The sequence below is a fragment of the Trypanosoma cruzi genome, genomic scaffold, assembly GCF_000209065.1.
Source record: "Trypanosoma cruzi strain CL Brener 1047053517055 genomic scaffold, whole genome shotgun sequence".
NCBI lineage: Eukaryota > Euglenozoa > Kinetoplastea > Trypanosomatida > Trypanosomatidae > Trypanosoma > Trypanosoma cruzi.
In genome coordinates this window covers 46,854-64,499 of record NW_001849524.1, presented here as the reverse complement: position 1 = coordinate 64,499, position 17,646 = coordinate 46,854, and the positions used below count along the sequence as shown (strand labels likewise).

Genomic DNA, 17,646 nt, shown 5'->3' with positions numbered 1-17,646 from the left:
GTTGCGTACCGTAACGCCTACGACCTTGGCGACGCCTCCGCGTGCCTCGTGGTGCACAAGGTGAATCTGACTGGGAGTGTGCTGACCATCGCGCGCACGCACGTGGTGGCGGGGTTCCGCGACGCTGTTGGCGTTTTGGTGGTTGGCGGCGTGGCGCTGTCGTCGCGTGGTGCGCTGTACGTGGACGGGCTTTTTGTGCAGACGGCGCTGGGGCTGTGCGTGTCGGTGGAGGGCGGTGTTGCGGCCAGCGGCGACTCCGTTGTGGCGTTTGTTGACGGCGACTTCCTGCTGTGCAAGCACGCGGTGTCTGTGCGTGGGGCTGTGAGCGTGTCGGACTCCGCTGTGGCGCTTGTGCGGAGCGACTTTGCGTCGACGGAGGACTACGCGGTGGCGTTTTATTCGACGGTGAGCCTGGCCGGTGGGTCGATGTTGCTGGCGAAGGGCAACGTGCACGACGGTGTCTCGAGGGAGATGCTCTACGCCGCTGGCGCCGTGACCGCTGCTGGGAGCACGCTGAGCTTTGTGCGCAACCGAGCGCTGCTGCCGCGGATGGTGTCGGTGAGCCTGTCGCTCTCGGCTGGGGCGCATTTGAGGGTGGCGTGCAACGACGTTGGTGGACGTGTCCTGTCGACGGCGGAGGAGTACGCAGCGGCCGGTTTTGGCGACGCTGGGAGCATCGACGTTGTTGGGTGCGACGCCTGCGACAGGGACACGTACTGCTACGCGCCCGAGACGTCGTCGGCGAGTATGAGGAACGGTGTGTGCGTGTGCGCGTGCGGCAGCGGCGGGTACGGCGAGGCGTGTGTGCCTGTGGGAGCTCCCGCGCTGCCGCCCGCTGCGGGCACTGCGTCGAGTGTGTTTGTCCGCGAGGGCGTGACGGTGCAGTCGGTGTTCGTTGTGCCTGCCGGCGCGAGCGAGGTGACGCTGCGCCACGTTGTGCTGGACGGCGTGAGTCCTGTGCTCTACGTGCCGTGGATGGCGTGGGACGGCGTGCGGATCGTTGTGCAGAACGTGTCGCTGCTGAACGGTGCTGTGCTGTACGTGATGGGCGGTGGAGCGTTGCGCGGTGCGGGTGCGGCGGGGAGCGACGAGAGCGGGCCGGTGGAGCTGTCGGTGTGCGATGTGGAGGCGCTGAACGGTGCGCTTGTGCTGACCGGCACGTTTCCCGCGGGGTCTGTGCTGACGGTGACGGACTCCCTGCTGGTTGCCGCGAGGTCTACGCCGCTTGTGTATTTTCCCGGCTCGCGGTCTGCGCCGTACGCACCGGTGCTGGTGCTGTCGGGCCTGCGGCTCGTGCGGTCCGTGCTGGTTGTGTTCGGCGTGGCCCTCGTGACCGTGATGACTGGTGGACGGACGGTGGTGGTGGACGGCGCCGTGCTGGAGCTTGTCGGTGGCGGTGTTGCGCTGGACGCGGCTGTGTTCGGTGGCGACTTTGCGTTGTACGCGAGTGCGCGCGTGGTTGCGTCGGGGGGCGCTGTGCTGCGCGTGTCGGGGAGCCAGGTGTACGCCGCGCATGGGTTGGTGCTCGACGGCGGGGTGGAGGCCAACGCGTCCGCCGTCGTAGTGAACGACAACGTCGGTGCGCTGACCGATGGCGCGCTGCTGGTGCTGCGGGGGTCGGCATCGTTTGCGTTCCGGTCGTGGCTGTCGGTGCGCGGCAACAGCATCAGCGGCAGGCTTTTGTCGGTGCCGTCGTACCCGCGCAGTGCGGAATTTGCGCAGAGCACGCTGACGCTCCACGGGAACGCCGGCAGCGGGTCCGTCGTGATGGACGGCACCGTTACGCTTGGAGGCGCCGGCCGAAGGTTCGTTGTGGGGTGCCTGACGCTCAACGGGCAGGCGCTGCAGCCGATGGACTACAGGTCTGCCGGCATCATCGGGGAATTCCGCCCCGTGGCGTGTGGCGTGTGCGACGCCGACGTGCACTGCTTTGCTGCTGCGACGAGGGCGATGTCGGGATCGTGCCGCTGCCGCTGTACTGATGGCGGGTACGGGCGCGACTGCCTGCCGGTGTACCTGCCGCACGTGGACGGGTGCAACCGCACGCCTGCCCCGCCGCTGCTGAGCCACACGGCAACGCTGACGGAGACGCGCAGCCCGGCGCCAACGCCAACGTGGACGTCAGTGTGGACGCCGAGTCAGAGCACGACGCACTACAGTCCGACGCAGTACGGGCCGACGGAGACGTTGCAGGTGACGGAGACGGTGGCGCTGCCGCCCACGCGGACCCCGACAGTTTCGGTGAGCAGCACGCTGTGGTGGGGCGACGTGGCGTGCCCGACGCTCGCCGTGACGACGACGGCGGCTGGTGGTAGCCTGACGCAGAGCGACATCCGCGACGGTGGGAGCGCCGTCCCGACGCTGCTGATGGTGGCGCTGCCGCCGCCGTTTCGATGGGCAAGCGACCCGCAGCTTGGCACGCACCTGAGCTTCGTGCCTACATCGACGGCGCAGCCGAGCGGCTTCGGTGGTCCGTGGGGAGCGATGCTGAGCAACGCGACGAGGGTGCGCAACGCGACGAATCCGTCCACCGTCCTGGAGCTGGCTGTGCCCGTGCACCGCGGTTATTTCATTGCTGCCGACGAGACGATAGTCATTCGCTGCGACGCTGCGGCGGTGTCTGGCGGCTGCAAGGGTGTGCTGCTTGGGTCCTTCACGATCGCGTCCAACACGCTGCCCGTCGCTGCCAGCGCCCTCTCTGCGATCACCGGCGTTGTTGCGGGTGCGGCTGCTGTTGCCGTGGTGGTGACCGGCGGGCTGGGCTCCGTTCTGGAGATGCAGGTGCTCGGCGTGTTTGCGAGGATGTCATGTGCCTCGGTGCAGGAGCGTGCGAGCACCGTTGCGCTGCCGTACTTCCTGTCGGTGTTCGCTGCCCTTGATCCGCTGTGGATGGTGGTGGGCAACGTGCTGCTTGCCGCTGTGTTCGGGTGCGTGCACTACGGTGTGACGGCCGCCTTCCAGCGGTGGCGCGGCGTGGACGCGGCGAGTGCGTGGGCTGCGATGCGCTTCCCGAGCCTGACGTACGTCGTGGCGCACGCGATGCATCTCGGCATCTTCTTCGGCTCGGTGTCCGCACTGGCGATGCCCGGCGCCCGCGTGCAGCACCGCGTGATCGGTGTCGTTGGCGTGCTGTACGGTGCAGCGTTTCCTGCTGGCGTGTGCTACTTGATTGCCCGCCACACGGGCGCGAGCTTCACGAAGTACTGGCAGTTTTCGAGGAAGCCGTTGCACGAGCGCCTGCTGTACCCCGTCGGGTATTGGTACCCCGCAGTGCAGCAGCGGATGTACGGCGGCATGCTGACGAACATGAGGGGCAGCCGCGTGTACTGGTGCGTGTTCCAGCTGTCGGTGCTGTGTGTGGTGGGCCTGATTGCGGCTGTGCATCCGCCCGTGGGAGGCTGCCACGTCCAGTACTTCTGCATGGCGGCTGTGCTGCTTGCGGGTGCGGGCGTGGTTGCCTTCACGAACATGATGCGCTCGGCCCTCCTGACGGTGTTGCAGACTGCGAGCTTTGTGCTGCTTGCGGCGCTGTGTCTGATCAGCGCGGCCAACCATCTTGCGCCGAGCGACGGCGGTGCGAGGGCGTACGCGACTATCGTGCTGCTGCTGGCCGCTGTGCTGCTTGCGGTCACCGTGTACAGCATGGTTGCGTGGTACGCGGAGGACCGCCACTGGCAGGAGCTGCGCGAGCCGCGGCGTGGAGGGCTGGAGGCGCTGCTGCGCGATGGCGAGGAGAGCGACGAAGAGACGCAGAAGCCCCACGACATGACGTCATCGTCGTACGCCTCAGGCACCACCGTTGCGTCGTCGTACCGACCACCCGCACCGCCGCAGCCCATGGCCGGTGACACCTCCTCAGACGCGCTGAGCCTGCTCGACCGTTTATCGGGTGCGAGCGGCAAAAGTGATCACGCCCTCCTGTGACGTGCAACACGTAGAAATGACAGGCGTGCATTGCTGGTTGATGGGAGAGGGCGCAGGGCCACGGATTTGCTGCGCACCACAGCCATCCATTGTCAACAGCACCGACCGTGTTGTTGATTGTTGTTTCTATCGATTTGTTTCTATTTTGAGCGGGTGCTTTCAGTAGTTTTTCCCGTTTCGCGATGATTGTGTGGAAGGGGATTGAGTTGTCGCTCTTGATACTCCTGATGTTGTGCTGTATCGGAATGTAATTTCATGGAGTTGCGTGCGAGGAACTCAGTGCTCATTTTATACAATGGAAGAAGGGATCCAGCGAACCGCCTATTGGAAGTAATGAATTGCAGCTTTGCCTTACCGTGGATTTACATGCAGGAGGCATTGCAGTTTGCAGGAGCAAAGCGGCGACAGAGTAGTAGCAGGGCTCCGGGTTTCCAGGAACGTCTTTTAGCGGGATTATGTGTTGGGGCGCGACGCATTGCTGTGATTTCGGGCTGCCCTGGTGTGGCGAGTGCACAGGGTGATTCATGTCTTTTTAGCGGTGAAATTGACGGACCAAGCCATCCCAGTCGCGTTCCACACTTATCTTCAAGCGCACCACCATGGCTGGATCCCTCAGGTGTGCGCGTGGAACGTGGGAGCCTTGGATGACGCGGCATTGGGATTTGTTGCCCGTTACGGCCCGCACGTCTTGTGTGTGCCGGAGGTGTGACAGTCACTTTCGGCAATTTGCACATCCCTTCACGGCGCGGCCCTTGATTTACTTGGCACACCGCATTCCACAGGCAAGGGATATCGTCGCGGATTGGCCACGCTGGTACGGGGACGCCTACACGAGGAATTTTTTACTTTTCCAAACTTCTCTCTGGCCGTGCGAAATTCATGCACCACAGCAGATACAGAGGGGTTTGGTGTTAGCATGGAGTGTACGATATTCACCGAGACTCTTTCCACGGCAGCGTGCGACTATGCACCTTCTCGTTGAACCATGGAAGCACGCGAGCACACGTCGACGGTTCTGGATCACCTGGCGACTCACATTGTGGACGTACCCTTTTTTCTCGCCCGCAGCACTGAGTAGCGCACACACGAATGCAGTTTGCCTTTGGCCACTGCGACATACCCAGGAACGAAGCTTGTGATGCATAAGCCAAGAAGGCGTCCGACCTCGCACAGCTCACAGGCACATGGAGCACCGGCATCGTCGTACTGGCCGAACGTACTATTCGTGCCCGACAGCTCAAGCCAGAAGATTACCGCTCCACTGCAGCAGGCGACTGGGAACCCACGCGCACGGACGCCACCCTCACTCGTGGGGAAGAGGCTGCACTGGCCCGCCTCCGCAGCGGGGTTTCGCACAAATACGGATGGCTGCCACGGCCACTGCAACCCGCCATCCCGAGCACATTCTGTTGGTGCGGCCCGGATGCCTCACAACAGGCACGCAAAAGAGTTCACACGGAAACGCCTCCTCCTCCCGCTGGACCCCACCACGCCACGATCCGACGGCCGGCAGACTATCCGGTGTGCGGAATGCACTACAGCTGCCGCACTAGTGTCGTGACGCACATGGTTAACGCCCAGGGCTTTACGCGCTCCCAGGCGCTGCGGGAGTTCAGCTTTCCCGGTGAGCCGGAACCGCCAGAAATCCCACCGGAACCACCGCCCAGCACTTGAGCGAGGACGAGAGCGAGAGACGGCACACCGATCGCACCTCCGCCGCAGACTGCACAGCCCATGCCGAAGCTGCTCCCATGCAGTTTCCGCATGGCGTTGTAGAACAAGCAACCCGGAATTGTATTTCATCTTCGGCACTTCCACAAGCAAGAGTTCCCCCGACAAATAGGAGGCGTTGCCAGGAATGTGACGGTCTGACGGTATCCACCCCTTTCGAATGCAGTTACTGTGTGAATTCGGGGCTCAGGCTCAGGCGGGACCGCTATCCCGCATACGAGCACACGAACACTCCAGCACAGAGCCACGGTCGGCACCGAAGAAGGAAGCACTTCATAAATGCCCTTGATGCGACAGGCAGACGGGGAATGACGGGGGATTGACCACCCACACTCGGCACAAACACCCGAAAGAAAGAAAAACAGGACACTAAAAAATGGAGATTAAATAACCACGCGCTGCAAGGCTTGAACCTCCGCATGAAGAACATCAAACCCAAACAGAAAATCCGCCTCTGCACAGGAGGAGAATGCCACCGAGAAACAGTGCACCGTGTGCCTAAAATGGCACGCACACATGCGTTGATTAACGTCACGCTGTCGCCGACTACACGACGGCAGAGAGGTCAGGCCGCCGAGAAGGCGCACGTTGCCCGGTGACGACAGCCCGATGGGATCCCCACCTGTTTAGTTTCGCCGTCCAGCATGCGGGTTTCCGTGCCACAGCAATGCCTGACTGACCCGCCACCGCACGGCACGCCACGGGCATCGACCGGACATTGTGAGAACCGGCCGACTGGAACTGTGCGGAGAGGCAGGTCTGCATTTACTCCGCTGCCCGGCTCTGCAGGCACCCAGAAAAAAGCATGGAGCGGACATTGGGGAGGTGAGGAAGCCGTGCTTTACGGAAATATTGGTGTGTTTCCACTTTGAAGTGGAAAGGTCTCTGCCCCATCAGTACCTCCGCGCGGCGAGAAGGCACGAGGCCCCTCGCAGATGCGGCGGGCCGTTTTTGCTCCTGGCAGGCTGCTCTCCTCTCCCTTTCCTCATTTATGGCGTCCATGTTTGGTTGGTTCTGTGATTTGTTGTTTTATTGATTCTTGGCAGCAACGGATTATCGAGCCACCGCGCTATCCCCGGTGCGGATGCGTAGCGGTGGTGTGTGCTTCACGGCCTCCGCTGCGGCTCCCACTTCGGGTGCCGGGCTCTCTTTTAAATCTCCGATCGTTGGGTGGACGTGTTCTGCGATGGTGGCTGGCGTGTGAGTCTTCGTATTTATTTTAGGAGACACGAGGAATAGTAACAGTACATATATATATATATCAAAAGCGCTGAATAGATATTAGTGCCGATATCTACATGCCTATCTATATACATATGCAGCCAATAGAATAGCAATTCAATAAACAAGAAACCAAGCGATCTGTCAAATTTTAGGGGAGAGAAGGGATATATCCATATCTACACAGATGCAACAATAAATAAAAATAAAGTATCGTTTTTAAACTCATACCCATATCGATATATCTATACATTGATCAAAGCTTATTTTCGTATATATATCCCTCCATATAATTTTTCCACCGTTCTGTCTTATTTGTGGCATTTTGCTTCCGTTGTATTATGTATTCTTTTCCCATGAGTTTATTCTTACTTTTTTAGAGCGCATAGGCATTCCGTCCCACAGACAAGGTTTCATATGCACTGAAACACCCCATCGGACAAAAGTCGCAAGGGGTTTGCGAAGCCCATCCCAATTGAATGATGATTGCTATCTTGTTTGATCCCCTGAGGAGCCGCGACGTGTGATTGCGTTGCCCCCGAGACCCAACACAATGACAACTTTCAACGAGCAGTTTGCAGGCTCATTGTGCAGTTTTCTTGAGGTGTAGCCCACACCCGTATTTTGGGAGTGAATGCACGGTGTACCTGTAGGGGATGCTGAGGGTGGCGTCAGCGAGGCATGGGATAACATGTACTCCGGAACAAGTGCCTGCCGTTGGCCAGAGGAGGTCCTGTGCCAACGGCATCATTGATTGATGGCCAGTGATTTTGGGGCTGGGAGCTTCTTTGCTTTAAGGAATGGAACGGCGCTGGCTGACCAGGTGCCACTCGCTACCTAATCTGTCCTGGATGGGGCTTAAGAGACGATGCGGGCGCATGCAGAGGGAGATAAGGAAGTAGGACATTGTGTGGGCATGCACGTGGACGTGTCAGATGGTCACAATATCCCTCAAAAAGTGTGGAGCCCCCGACTTCATGATTCGACCGTCCTGATAAAACTGCCTGGGGTGGAGGTGAGTGCGCTGACTTCCGTTTTAACAAATTTTCCTTCACCTGACAGGCTGCGCGGCTGACGTGGAGGGACATCATGCGCACCTTTTTCCGGCGGGTGCGATGCCGTTTCCACATTTGAGGGCAACTTCCCCGATGATGCACTCTGCCATCCACAGTTGTTTTATTTGACGACACGACGCAACGCGGGGTTGGTGCTGAGCGACGAAGGCCTTCCGTCTCGGTTGGAACCAAAACGGAGATTCCATGAAGAGGCATGCTGCTCGCGACTGGTTGATGCTTGGCCTGGGAGGAGTCTGAGTGCCACCGTGGAGCATCTCTCATTCGCCTGATTGCAGAGCCCTCTACGCGTTGCACAGTTCTTGTGCTCCTGAGTAATGCCGATAAGGGCGGATTGCATGATGGTGTTTTATTGCTGGAAGGCTCTGTGAGGAGGAAAAATATTATTTATTTTTTCTTCTTCCTGGACGAGACGAATCCGTTCTTTGATTGAATTACGAGTGCCTTGTCGCAGTTCTTGTCGGCCGTTGGTGGCTTTGGTGTTTATTCCAATCAATGGTTCTCACTGGCGGCTCCAAGGTCTAATATCGACTGGTGCCGTCGTTTTTGGGCCCACGTTGCTTGGCCCATCAATTATTTGTGCAACTGGACAACAAGTTCTCTGTGGGCGTGGATCATGTTTCACGGAATATGGCCACAACGGCTGCTGAATGGGCTGATGGTTGTTGCGTTCTGTATGACAATGTTCTTGCGGATTTCACTTTGTTGCGTGTAAGTGATGTTACATCTGTGCCTTGCCGTGTGGCAGAGGCCTGAACCAACGGAGGATAGGGTGTTGTGATGAAACAGAGCACAGACAACCCTCGTGTTGCTCATCGTTATGCTCGTTTTCACTGCGGTCCTCGACGTGGGAAAATTTTATTATTGTGTGCGGTATGGGGAGCACTCCTCCGGTGGAATATCGCCGTGTGGCGGTATTTGGTCAAAGGACCCTGTGGAATAGTTTGTGAGGGCGAAGAATGATGGCAGTACTGTCGTGCCCGCACAGACGGAGACGAGAATAGGATGGTTGATGTGCCCTGTAACACTGCACTCCCAATTGCGTCATTGGATGCGTGCAGAGCAGGTGGCTCTCCGGTGTCTGTTGGCTTCACGGCCAACCCGCTGGCCCCTTCTGAAGGGCATTCAGGAGCATTTGTTCTCTGAGGGAGTTTCTGCTGGGTGGTCCGCACACTGCAGTGTCCGCTCCATTGGGCTTTTTCTTTGCTGAGAGGATGGTCAGCTGCGCTTATTGGACCCCTGTGGTGAGGGAGGGTCATGGGGCAACATGCCCACCGCTTCGGTTTTGGCGCACCGCGTACTTGTGGCCGCGTTACGCAGGAGGCATAATCCTCTGTTGCAGGATGAAAGCGACGTGTTCTTGTCCTTTGCCAGCAATGCAAGGTCTTCTTGTTATGTTGTTCGGGATTTCCTGCAGGACAACGAGTTTGCAAATGGTTACGAGGGATGTGTGGCTGCAGGGTTTGAGCGCCGTTTTTTTTTTTTTTTTTTGACGGGCTGTGTTGAGGAATTACAGGCGCTTGCAGATGTCATCGCCCCGGTGTGAGGGCAGTTGTTTCAGCCGCCCGAAGCACGGCTTTTGGGAAGAAGAGTTTCATTTTTGCAGCTGATGCAGGTATCGACGAGGCGAATGTGCGGGCTCACCACCCTACTTTCTGTACTGTTTTGCTGCGACGACTGGACCTGATCGCGAGCCACATTGAGCCTTCGCCATGTGGCCGCAACGTTGTCTCGAAGGGGTCGAGAGGCCGCAGGGCACGGCAGTTGCATTCATCCGTGGAAGTGTCACGGGGAAAGAAATGCGAGCCTTTCGGCATCTGGCATCTTGCTGCCTTTTGACGCCATATTTTGTGAGTCCGTGGGTGCTGTCTGGTGCTCCTGCCTTTTACTGGATGATTGGAACTGCTGAGATGTGGAGGGTATTTGCTGCGCCTTCTTTTGGTACCTTTGTCGCACGCCGTGTTCGAGATGGTTTTCGATTGCCGCACTGCATGGGGTGCTGCAAGGTACTACTTTATGCCACGCGATTGTTTGGTTGGTGCCATGCGGTGGAAATATTTGACGTCGTTGAGGTGCCCTTAGAGGGTGGGAGTGGCGATTCTCCGGCGCGGGTGATCACTGACAGGTTCACACGCCCCTTTGAATTTGCTGTCCCTTCTTTGTACGTTCATGAACTGACCGCGGACATTGCAGAATATATTCAGGTTGCTGCGGTGCTCCATACATTCAAGGTGTTGTCCTCCGCGCCGTTAACCTCGGCAGCTGTCCGACCGGTTTCGTTGAAGGATTCGGGAGGAGGATTCGTTCAATTTGTTTCACGGCTGGAGTCACTTCTTCCATTTCTGTCAGTTAGACACGCCCACACCGTTACTTTGCGGTCCTTTCCCTCAATGGGAGGAATGGGTGATGACGAACTCCGAGAGACGGTGGCTCTTTTTGTTTCATCGCTGGGGAATCGGTCAGCGGCAGTTGATGCATCAGCCCTTCCTGAGGGTTGGCGACAGAAACTCTGTGGCTGAGACGATTTGGATGGAAGTTCACAGGGGCAGAATGCGCGCTTTATTTCCGTGCTTATGCCGATGGAATGCAATTATTCGTCCCTTCCTGTGATGCCTCGTGTGTGCCATGACACTTCATTGAGGAGAGCACGAGGCGTTAGTGTCCGTGATATTTTTTTAGACACCACTGCTCTTTTCGGGTGTGTGATCCGACCGTGTGGTGGGTCGGTTGAGAGGGAGGACGTGGATGGGCCGCGCTCACCCGACTGCTGCACCCCATTTTGCTGAACGCTCTGAACAAATTGCTGTTCCTCCTTTTGCTTGCTTTACCGGGCCTGTCGACTTCTTGACGAGCGGTGCGACGGCGTGGACTGTCAGGCTGCTGAGGAGGCCGTGGCTGCGCGGGATGTCCTGCGGATTTTTTTTGCGTTTCAGGACTACTGTAGAGAGGAGGACATTTTATGCCTTCTTCACGTCCAGGAGAGTAAATGGAGGGATCGCGGTTGTGGGACCTCACTTCACGAGGGTCTGCGCTCGTTGATCGCATCGACGGCGCACTCTGTGTGTCTTCGACCATTGCCGAAGCATCCCGCTGTTTTTCTTCCGGTGAACGGGAAAATCCACCGACACGCCTAGGGGGTGGTGGGGGATGTTGCAGCGAGGAACGCTTTGGAGGTCCTGCAATGAGGGAGTGCTGCTTGCAAGGATCCCGCAGCACTTGGGATTTTGCTTGCTCCTAGTTTTTTTGTCTGTCTGTTGGTTGGTGCCGTTTGCCGGAGGGCATCTTGGCCCGTGCGCAAACGTCAATTTTTCTGCTTTTGTGTGCGGCCTCACAGTGCTTGAGCCGTTGTTGACGGGGAGAGTAATTACTGTGGCGGTTACGACGAAGCGGATGTGCAACACTGTGGCTGGTGGCGCCACCCTCTCTCCTGCCACGTCCTGTTTTGATTCTTTTCAAAAATTAATTTGATTTCTTGCACACAAACACACTCAGGCTGGGAAGGAAGCTACAACCAAGCGCGAATCGCTACTGTGAAATTCGAAGGCACTGAAAGGACCAACAGCACACACACCACCCACACACACATATTTATATGCACTCACGTGTTGCTGCAGTGAAGGCACCCCGCACACACAACCGTCGCGGCGTGACCGGATCCGGCAGAAGGAGGAGGGAAGGAAGGGAGAGTGAGCCGCAGAGGCTCAACATTTCCCGGCATCTTTTTTATTCTGCCGTTCTGGTGCTTCTTGTTGTGTTGGTTTGCTGCGGCAGTGGAGGTGCACACGCTGTGTGGAGTGTGTCAGGGGATGCGCAGCTGCTGCAATATGCCGAAATTTTTGTGCTGCAGGAGACGCCGGTGAAACCAAAAGATGGGTCTGAAAGTAAAGTGAGGGATTCTTTTGTTTCACCCTCTCTCGTCCGTGCTGGTGGAGTAATGGCTGTAATTTTTGAGGGTACTTTGGTGCGTTGCCCAACAAAACAGGTTTATCCAGCTGAAATTGTTGCGGGGTACGCCAACCTTGCGTGGGGTTTGTCTTTTCTTGTCGCTGAGGCCATTAAGGATACATAGAGGGCGCACACGGTGTTGAGTACAGTGAATGAAACGGGAAGTGTGGGTGTTGCGCGCCAACCCACAACCACTGCGAAGGACAAGAGGGCGTTTCCACTTGTGGGAATCTATGAATAGAAGTATTACGATGCTAAGAAGAGTTGGAACGTAATTGGCTCAGATATTCGACTGGTTGTGGGTGAGGCCACTCGTTCCAGGGACGGCGAGCCGAGTGAACCGATCAACTGGGGTGAACCCAAATTGCTGTTAAAAAAGAAGATCCCGCGGAATACAAGAGACGCGAAGGAGCGTTTCCCCACTGCTGGCGCCGGTGTTTTCAAGGAGGATGGCATGCTTGTGTTTCCTTTTGCGGCGAGGAATGACAAGCGTGAATTTGTCTTCATTACCATTTATTTGACGGACAACGGCAATAACTGGGTGCTCCTAGAAGGCATTTCCTTTGCGGAATGCCTTGACTCTCACACCACCGAATGGGAGGGATCACCTTTCATGGTTGCTCTTTTTGAGAGTGGCCGCAAGTTGTACGAGTTGCATGAAATGGGGAACGCGTGGACGGAGGCTGTCAGAATACTCCCAGGCGTGTGGGTCAAGTCACGATCAGGAGTCTCTTGGGACATGAGCCTGCGTGTGGAAGCCCTTATCGCCGCGAACATTGATGGAGGTAAACTCATGCTGTACACCCAGAGAGGGTAACTCTCGGGGGAGAAAAGAGCCAATGCGCTCTAACCTTTTTTTGCGGACAACAAACACACGTTTCATGTTGGATTGTTTTTTGTGGAGGATGATGAGAGTCAGACGTTTGCCAACACCCCGCTGTACTTGGATGGTGCGTTGCACCTCTCGCAGTATGCGGTTATTGGAGCAAGCAGGACCATTTCACTTTCTCGCCTGATGGAGGATCTGCAGACGATCAGGTCCGCCCTCAGTACTTGGGCACAGCTGGATGCCTCCTTCTCCGCTTCGTCCATGCCCACGGCTGGTCTGGTTGGGCTCTTATCCAATGCAGCCAGTGGTGACGGGACGTGGATTGACGATTACCTTTGCGTGAATGCAACGGTGACGAATGCAGTGAAGGTTGAAAATGGGTTTCAATTCACGAGGCCTGGATCCGGGGCAACGTGGCCCGTAAACAGCCGGGAGAGAACTGGGCTGTACACTTCTGTAAGCCGTGATTTCACTCTTGTGGCGACGGTGGCCATACAAAAGGTTCCGAGGTTGAGCACTTCTCTGCTGGGTGCGGTGCTTGCCTCACCGGTCAGCACGACTATCATTGGGCTGTCGCACAGCACTGAGGGTAAATGGGAGACAGCGTTTGACGGCAATAAAACTGCACATGGCAGCACGTGGGAGCCGGAGAGAGAATAACAGGTGGCGCTGATGCTGCAGGGCGGCAACAAGGAGCTCCGTGTACGTGGATGGCCGGCTTGTGGGGAGCTTGGAAACGAGAGCAACACCTAAGACGCGTGGGGCTGAAGTCTCGCACTTCTACATTGGGGGAGACGACGACGACAGCGACGGCGATGTGACGATGACGAGGGTCTTTCTGTGCGACCGCCCACTGAGTGACGATGAACTAAAAATGGTCAAGAAGAGCGACGCCAAAAAAATAATGGTGACGACTCCATGCGTGGGGGCGTGCCGCGGGTGCTGCTGCTGCTGGGGCTGAGCGGATTTTTGGTCCTTTACTGAGAAGTCGGAGCGGGGAGTCCCTGCCACCAGTAGGAACATATTTGCCTCTCTACGCACCCTCCGAAATAATTGACTTTTTGCGTGGACGCACCCTTTATTTTACCTTTTTCTATTTCTGGTTTGACTACCTCATTCTGCCCGTGTAAGTCTTTACGAAGGGTGTGCTCTCCCTCCGGGGACTGCACCGCAAGGCATTTGTTTGTATATATATATATAGTGTAACTTTTTGAGACTGGTGGGATGTCTTTAATGTTTCCGTATGTTGATGACACGTGCACTCGGCATTGAGCGCCACGACGATGGAGCGATGAAAAAAGGGGGCTAGATGTGCAGCAACGCACTGAGTGTCCCAATGAAATGTAAGTGTTCTGTGGACACCAGAGGGTTGAACGGCTGAAGCAAATATATTCTTACTTTTGCAGGAAGAATATGCAACCATTTTTTTTTTTCTCTTTTTCCGCGTTACTGTGTTATTTTTTGTGGACTTAAAAATTTTTCAACGCGATTTTTTTTTGTTTTAACTTTTTTTGTTTTAAATTTAATTTTTATTTTCAGCAAGCGTATTGTGGGTTGACGCTGGTTGGGCTGCCGTGCCATGCTGAGCCTTATTGGACTTCTCCCTCTCTTTTTTTCCGTCCTGCACCTCTACTGCGTGTTTTTGTGTGCTTCTTTACGTGCGTGGCTCTCCTTTTTTTCGTTATTTCTTTGCGTGTCTGCAGGCACACAACCGCACGGCGTACATGTTGCGGTGCAGTTGTATGCTTCTCCTGCACTCGGTGGTGGAAGCTGCGTGTGGCTGCTGCTGCATCACTCCGTGGCAATGAAGAGAAGGAAGGGGGTGACAATGAGAGTGCGCCGTGGCTCTCGTCCTCTGTGGAAATGCTGAACGGCATTTGGCGGTATTGTTTTTGGGCGCCGCACCATCACGCACGAGGACTTGGCACGGAGCGGAAGACTTCTTCTTTTTTTTTTGTGTGTGTCTGCTGCTGTGGGTGCGTTTGCGGCCGCGCCGGACTTGTCGGCACGATGGCCGCAGCGTGTGGCTGTCACTCTGTTCTCTTGGGAAATATGCTGCCACGTTTTCACTTGTGTGTTTTTTCGGGGACAATGTGCCGGCAGCTGTGCGATTGCCGGATGGATGGAGAGGAGCGGAAGGAAGTGCGTGAGCGCAGCGGTCGAGAGTCGCGTTGGGTGTCTCGCCGCGGAGGGCACTGCCCACCCAACCCAGCACCGCTTCTGCCGGGCACCCTCTCTCACTCTGCAGAATCGTAACCGACGTCACCAGCACGCGGCGAGGCAGCGGATGCCGCCGCCACCACGAGTGTGACCTGAAGGGACACGCCTGATGTTGCGTTCCGAGGGGCACTTCGTGTGGCACAGCGGCGTGCCCACAAACTCCTCGCGGGGTCCGCACACGACACCGGGCACTGGCTGCGGGGTGTTTGCGTCAAATAGGACACTTTGTTGGAGTTCTTTCTCATTCCATAAGGACGGACGCCTGATTTTCCCTTCGTTTCCATCCAGGCGGGTTGCTGCGCGATGACACCACAACGAGGCAGTTGTTTTTACCATGAAGGAGCAATGTCTGCAGGGTTACGCATTGGGAATATGAATAACGAATGCAATATTGAAGGCAGCCTCATGGTTCTTTTGTGCTGTGCGAATTGCAGAAATTTTCTATACATATATATATATATATTTTGTGTGGGAGCTTTTCATGATGCATTGCTGCTGTGGCGTGTATGATTTGTGTTCCCTGCGTGTGGCCGTCGCTGCAGCGAATTCTCTTCCCACTCTTTTGTGTTAGGGGCTATGCCTACATGTATTTCTGCAGAGTGTTTGCGGTGACGGCGGTGCCACACGGGCGCGGGACCGTAGCGAGCGGAATGCGTGGGCGAACCCTCCGCGCCTACCACGGTGTTGTTGGTTTTGTTGTTAGCTTTTCCCAACACTGTGCTGGGTGAATGGCAGCCACTCGCCGTCGTTGCGGAGGTCCTCGTGCATGTGGTGTGCATCGCACGCTGTGCCGTCACACTGTGTGGATGACTCTATTGTTTTGGCTGCCCGTCGGGACTATGCCTATTTTTCTCATCTTTCTCATTTTCCTCCTTTGATTGGTGGTCAGTGTTCAGCTTTAACGCGAGCCAACTGCGGGGACAAGGGGAAACAATGCGTGGAAAGCGCAAGAGAGTGCACGGCGATCATGAGGAGGGCCCTGCGCCCACTGTGCCGCGGGAAGATGGTCGGAGGGGAGCGAGGCCGGAGACCCACAGCGACACAGATCAACCCGCTACGACTCGCAGAAGGGCGAATGATGTGCGGCGATTAATGTGGGCTATTTACAGTCGGGTGGAAGGGTAATTGCTGCAGGGATTGTAGGAGTCTGTGTACAATGCGAGGTGGCATCATGTTGTGGGGGTTCCTGGCGGCGAGTGGACGGGAATGGATGTGAGGAAAGGAGAAACACAGAAGTCATGGACGTACAAGGCAGTTTGCATGACTCTCGAAAAGGATGACGCTGTGGGACAATCCGGTGCACCGCGTCCCAGGCTGATGGTGCTCACCTCGGACAAGGGATGGCCGTACTCGTGGAAATGGGAGGAGCATAAATCTATTCATGACTGCTATGTGAACTGTGAGGTGGAGCGAGTGTGGCAGATCGTCAGCGGCGATCTGACCGAATGGTTCAGCAGTCACGTTGGGACTGAATTTACGCCTGTGCCGCGTGTGTTTGGGACGCCCGGGATTGGGAAGCCGATGGCTGCCGGTTCGTACCTCCTCTACCAGCTGCTGCACGGCGATGCGGAGCGACTCCCTGCGGTTGCGTGCTTTATTTGTAATTGAGCATCCCTGTTTGACAAGACCAACCAAACGGTGCGAGAACACGTGGGTACCACAACATCTAAGAGAGTCTTCTTTTTTTTTGGTAGCTGTGAGACTCTGCGACTGCGTCCTTGCCGTGCGTGTGGCATCTTTTGCCGTTGCTCCCTCGTTGTGTTGGTGGGGGAGGGGGCGAGCGACTGCGTCGGTGGAGTTGCGCTCCAGTGGGAGAGGGAAGGCGCTGACCGCTGCTGACGGCGACGGTCTTTGCTGCAGGCGGTCTGACGGGAATACGTCACCGGTGTCACACTTAACCGGGATGGATGTGGGCCGCGCTGCGTCTCTGTCCCCTCTCTTCGTCCTCTCAGTCCACTGCAGTCAAACCCGCCGCGCGGCATCTGCACGACTACCATCCGGACGTCTGTGAGCCACTCGGAATGTACAATCGGTGTGGTCCCTTTTCCCCGTGACCAAGTGCTGCCGCCGTGCTTTTTTGTTCCCTTCTTTGTGCAATGCCGTGTGCTCATGGTGCCGCTGCTTGCTGTGCAATGCCGACTCGCGTGAACGAGAAACGACGCTTTGACTGCTGGCGACCGGCGAGCTCTCCACTCCACTTACGCACCACCAACACCAACACCTTTCGGACGCGCTTGATGGCTGGCGGTCGTATCGCTGCCACGTGGTCTGCCTCGGCTCTTGTGTTTTGTTCACGGCATCGGGATTGCCCTGTGATGGAGTCATTCGGTAACAGGAGCGCTGCCAGTGGTCATGCTTCTTTTTTCCGGGATTCCACCACTCGGCACGGTGGCTGTGTGAGGCTGTGTGGGCGATGGTTTCACTGAAGTGATTGCATCTCCACGGCTTTGCTTCGGTGGCCGTACTGTGACGGGGATTGTGTATAGCCGGATGTTTTTGCGTGTCACTGTGTTTAGTTACTGTTGTTGTTGCTGCCTCTTTTTCTTTTCCTGACCGTGCAGTTAGAGATACTTTTGCTTGACCAGCACAACTATCGTTTCAAGGTGTTAGGAATTACTTGCAGTAGTAGTAGTATTAATAGTGGGCTAAAGATCTGGCGGAATCGTGTCGCTGGATTCACCATCTGTAGGAAGGGATTTTGAA

General features: G+C 56.7%; 1 protein-coding gene, 1 non-coding gene and 3 pseudogenes across 2 annotated transcripts, besides 3 other annotated features; all 5 read left to right on the top strand.

The window, feature by feature from the left end:
* On the top strand, positions 1–3,924 carry Tc00.1047053508775.70 (dispersed gene family protein 1 (DGF-1), putative; the record flags this gene model as incomplete). Its single annotated transcript, XM_809438.1, has 1 exon — positions 1–3,924. A coding segment is annotated over one exon (3,924 nt), but the record flags the coding sequence as incomplete, so codon positions are not given.
* Positions 1–17,646: part of a sequence feature (areas not merged during assembly with more than two copies in the genome that could not be assigned to a particular haplotype) that runs on past the window's edge.
* On the top strand, positions 7,218–10,559 carry Tc00.1047053508775.60 (annotated as a pseudogene).
* Positions 11,542–13,590, top strand: Tc00.1047053508775.40 (annotated as a pseudogene).
* Positions 13,517–13,553: a microsatellite.
* Positions 14,212–14,259: a sequence feature (AT_rich).
* Positions 16,068–16,565, top strand: Tc00.1047053508775.35 (annotated as a pseudogene).
* Tc00.1047053508775.33 lies at positions 17,052–17,118 on the top strand. Its single transcript, XR_008255566.1, has one exon. It is a non-coding gene; the product is annotated as a C/D small nucleolar RNA (snoRNA), TB8C3C3, 3' partial (small nucleolar RNA).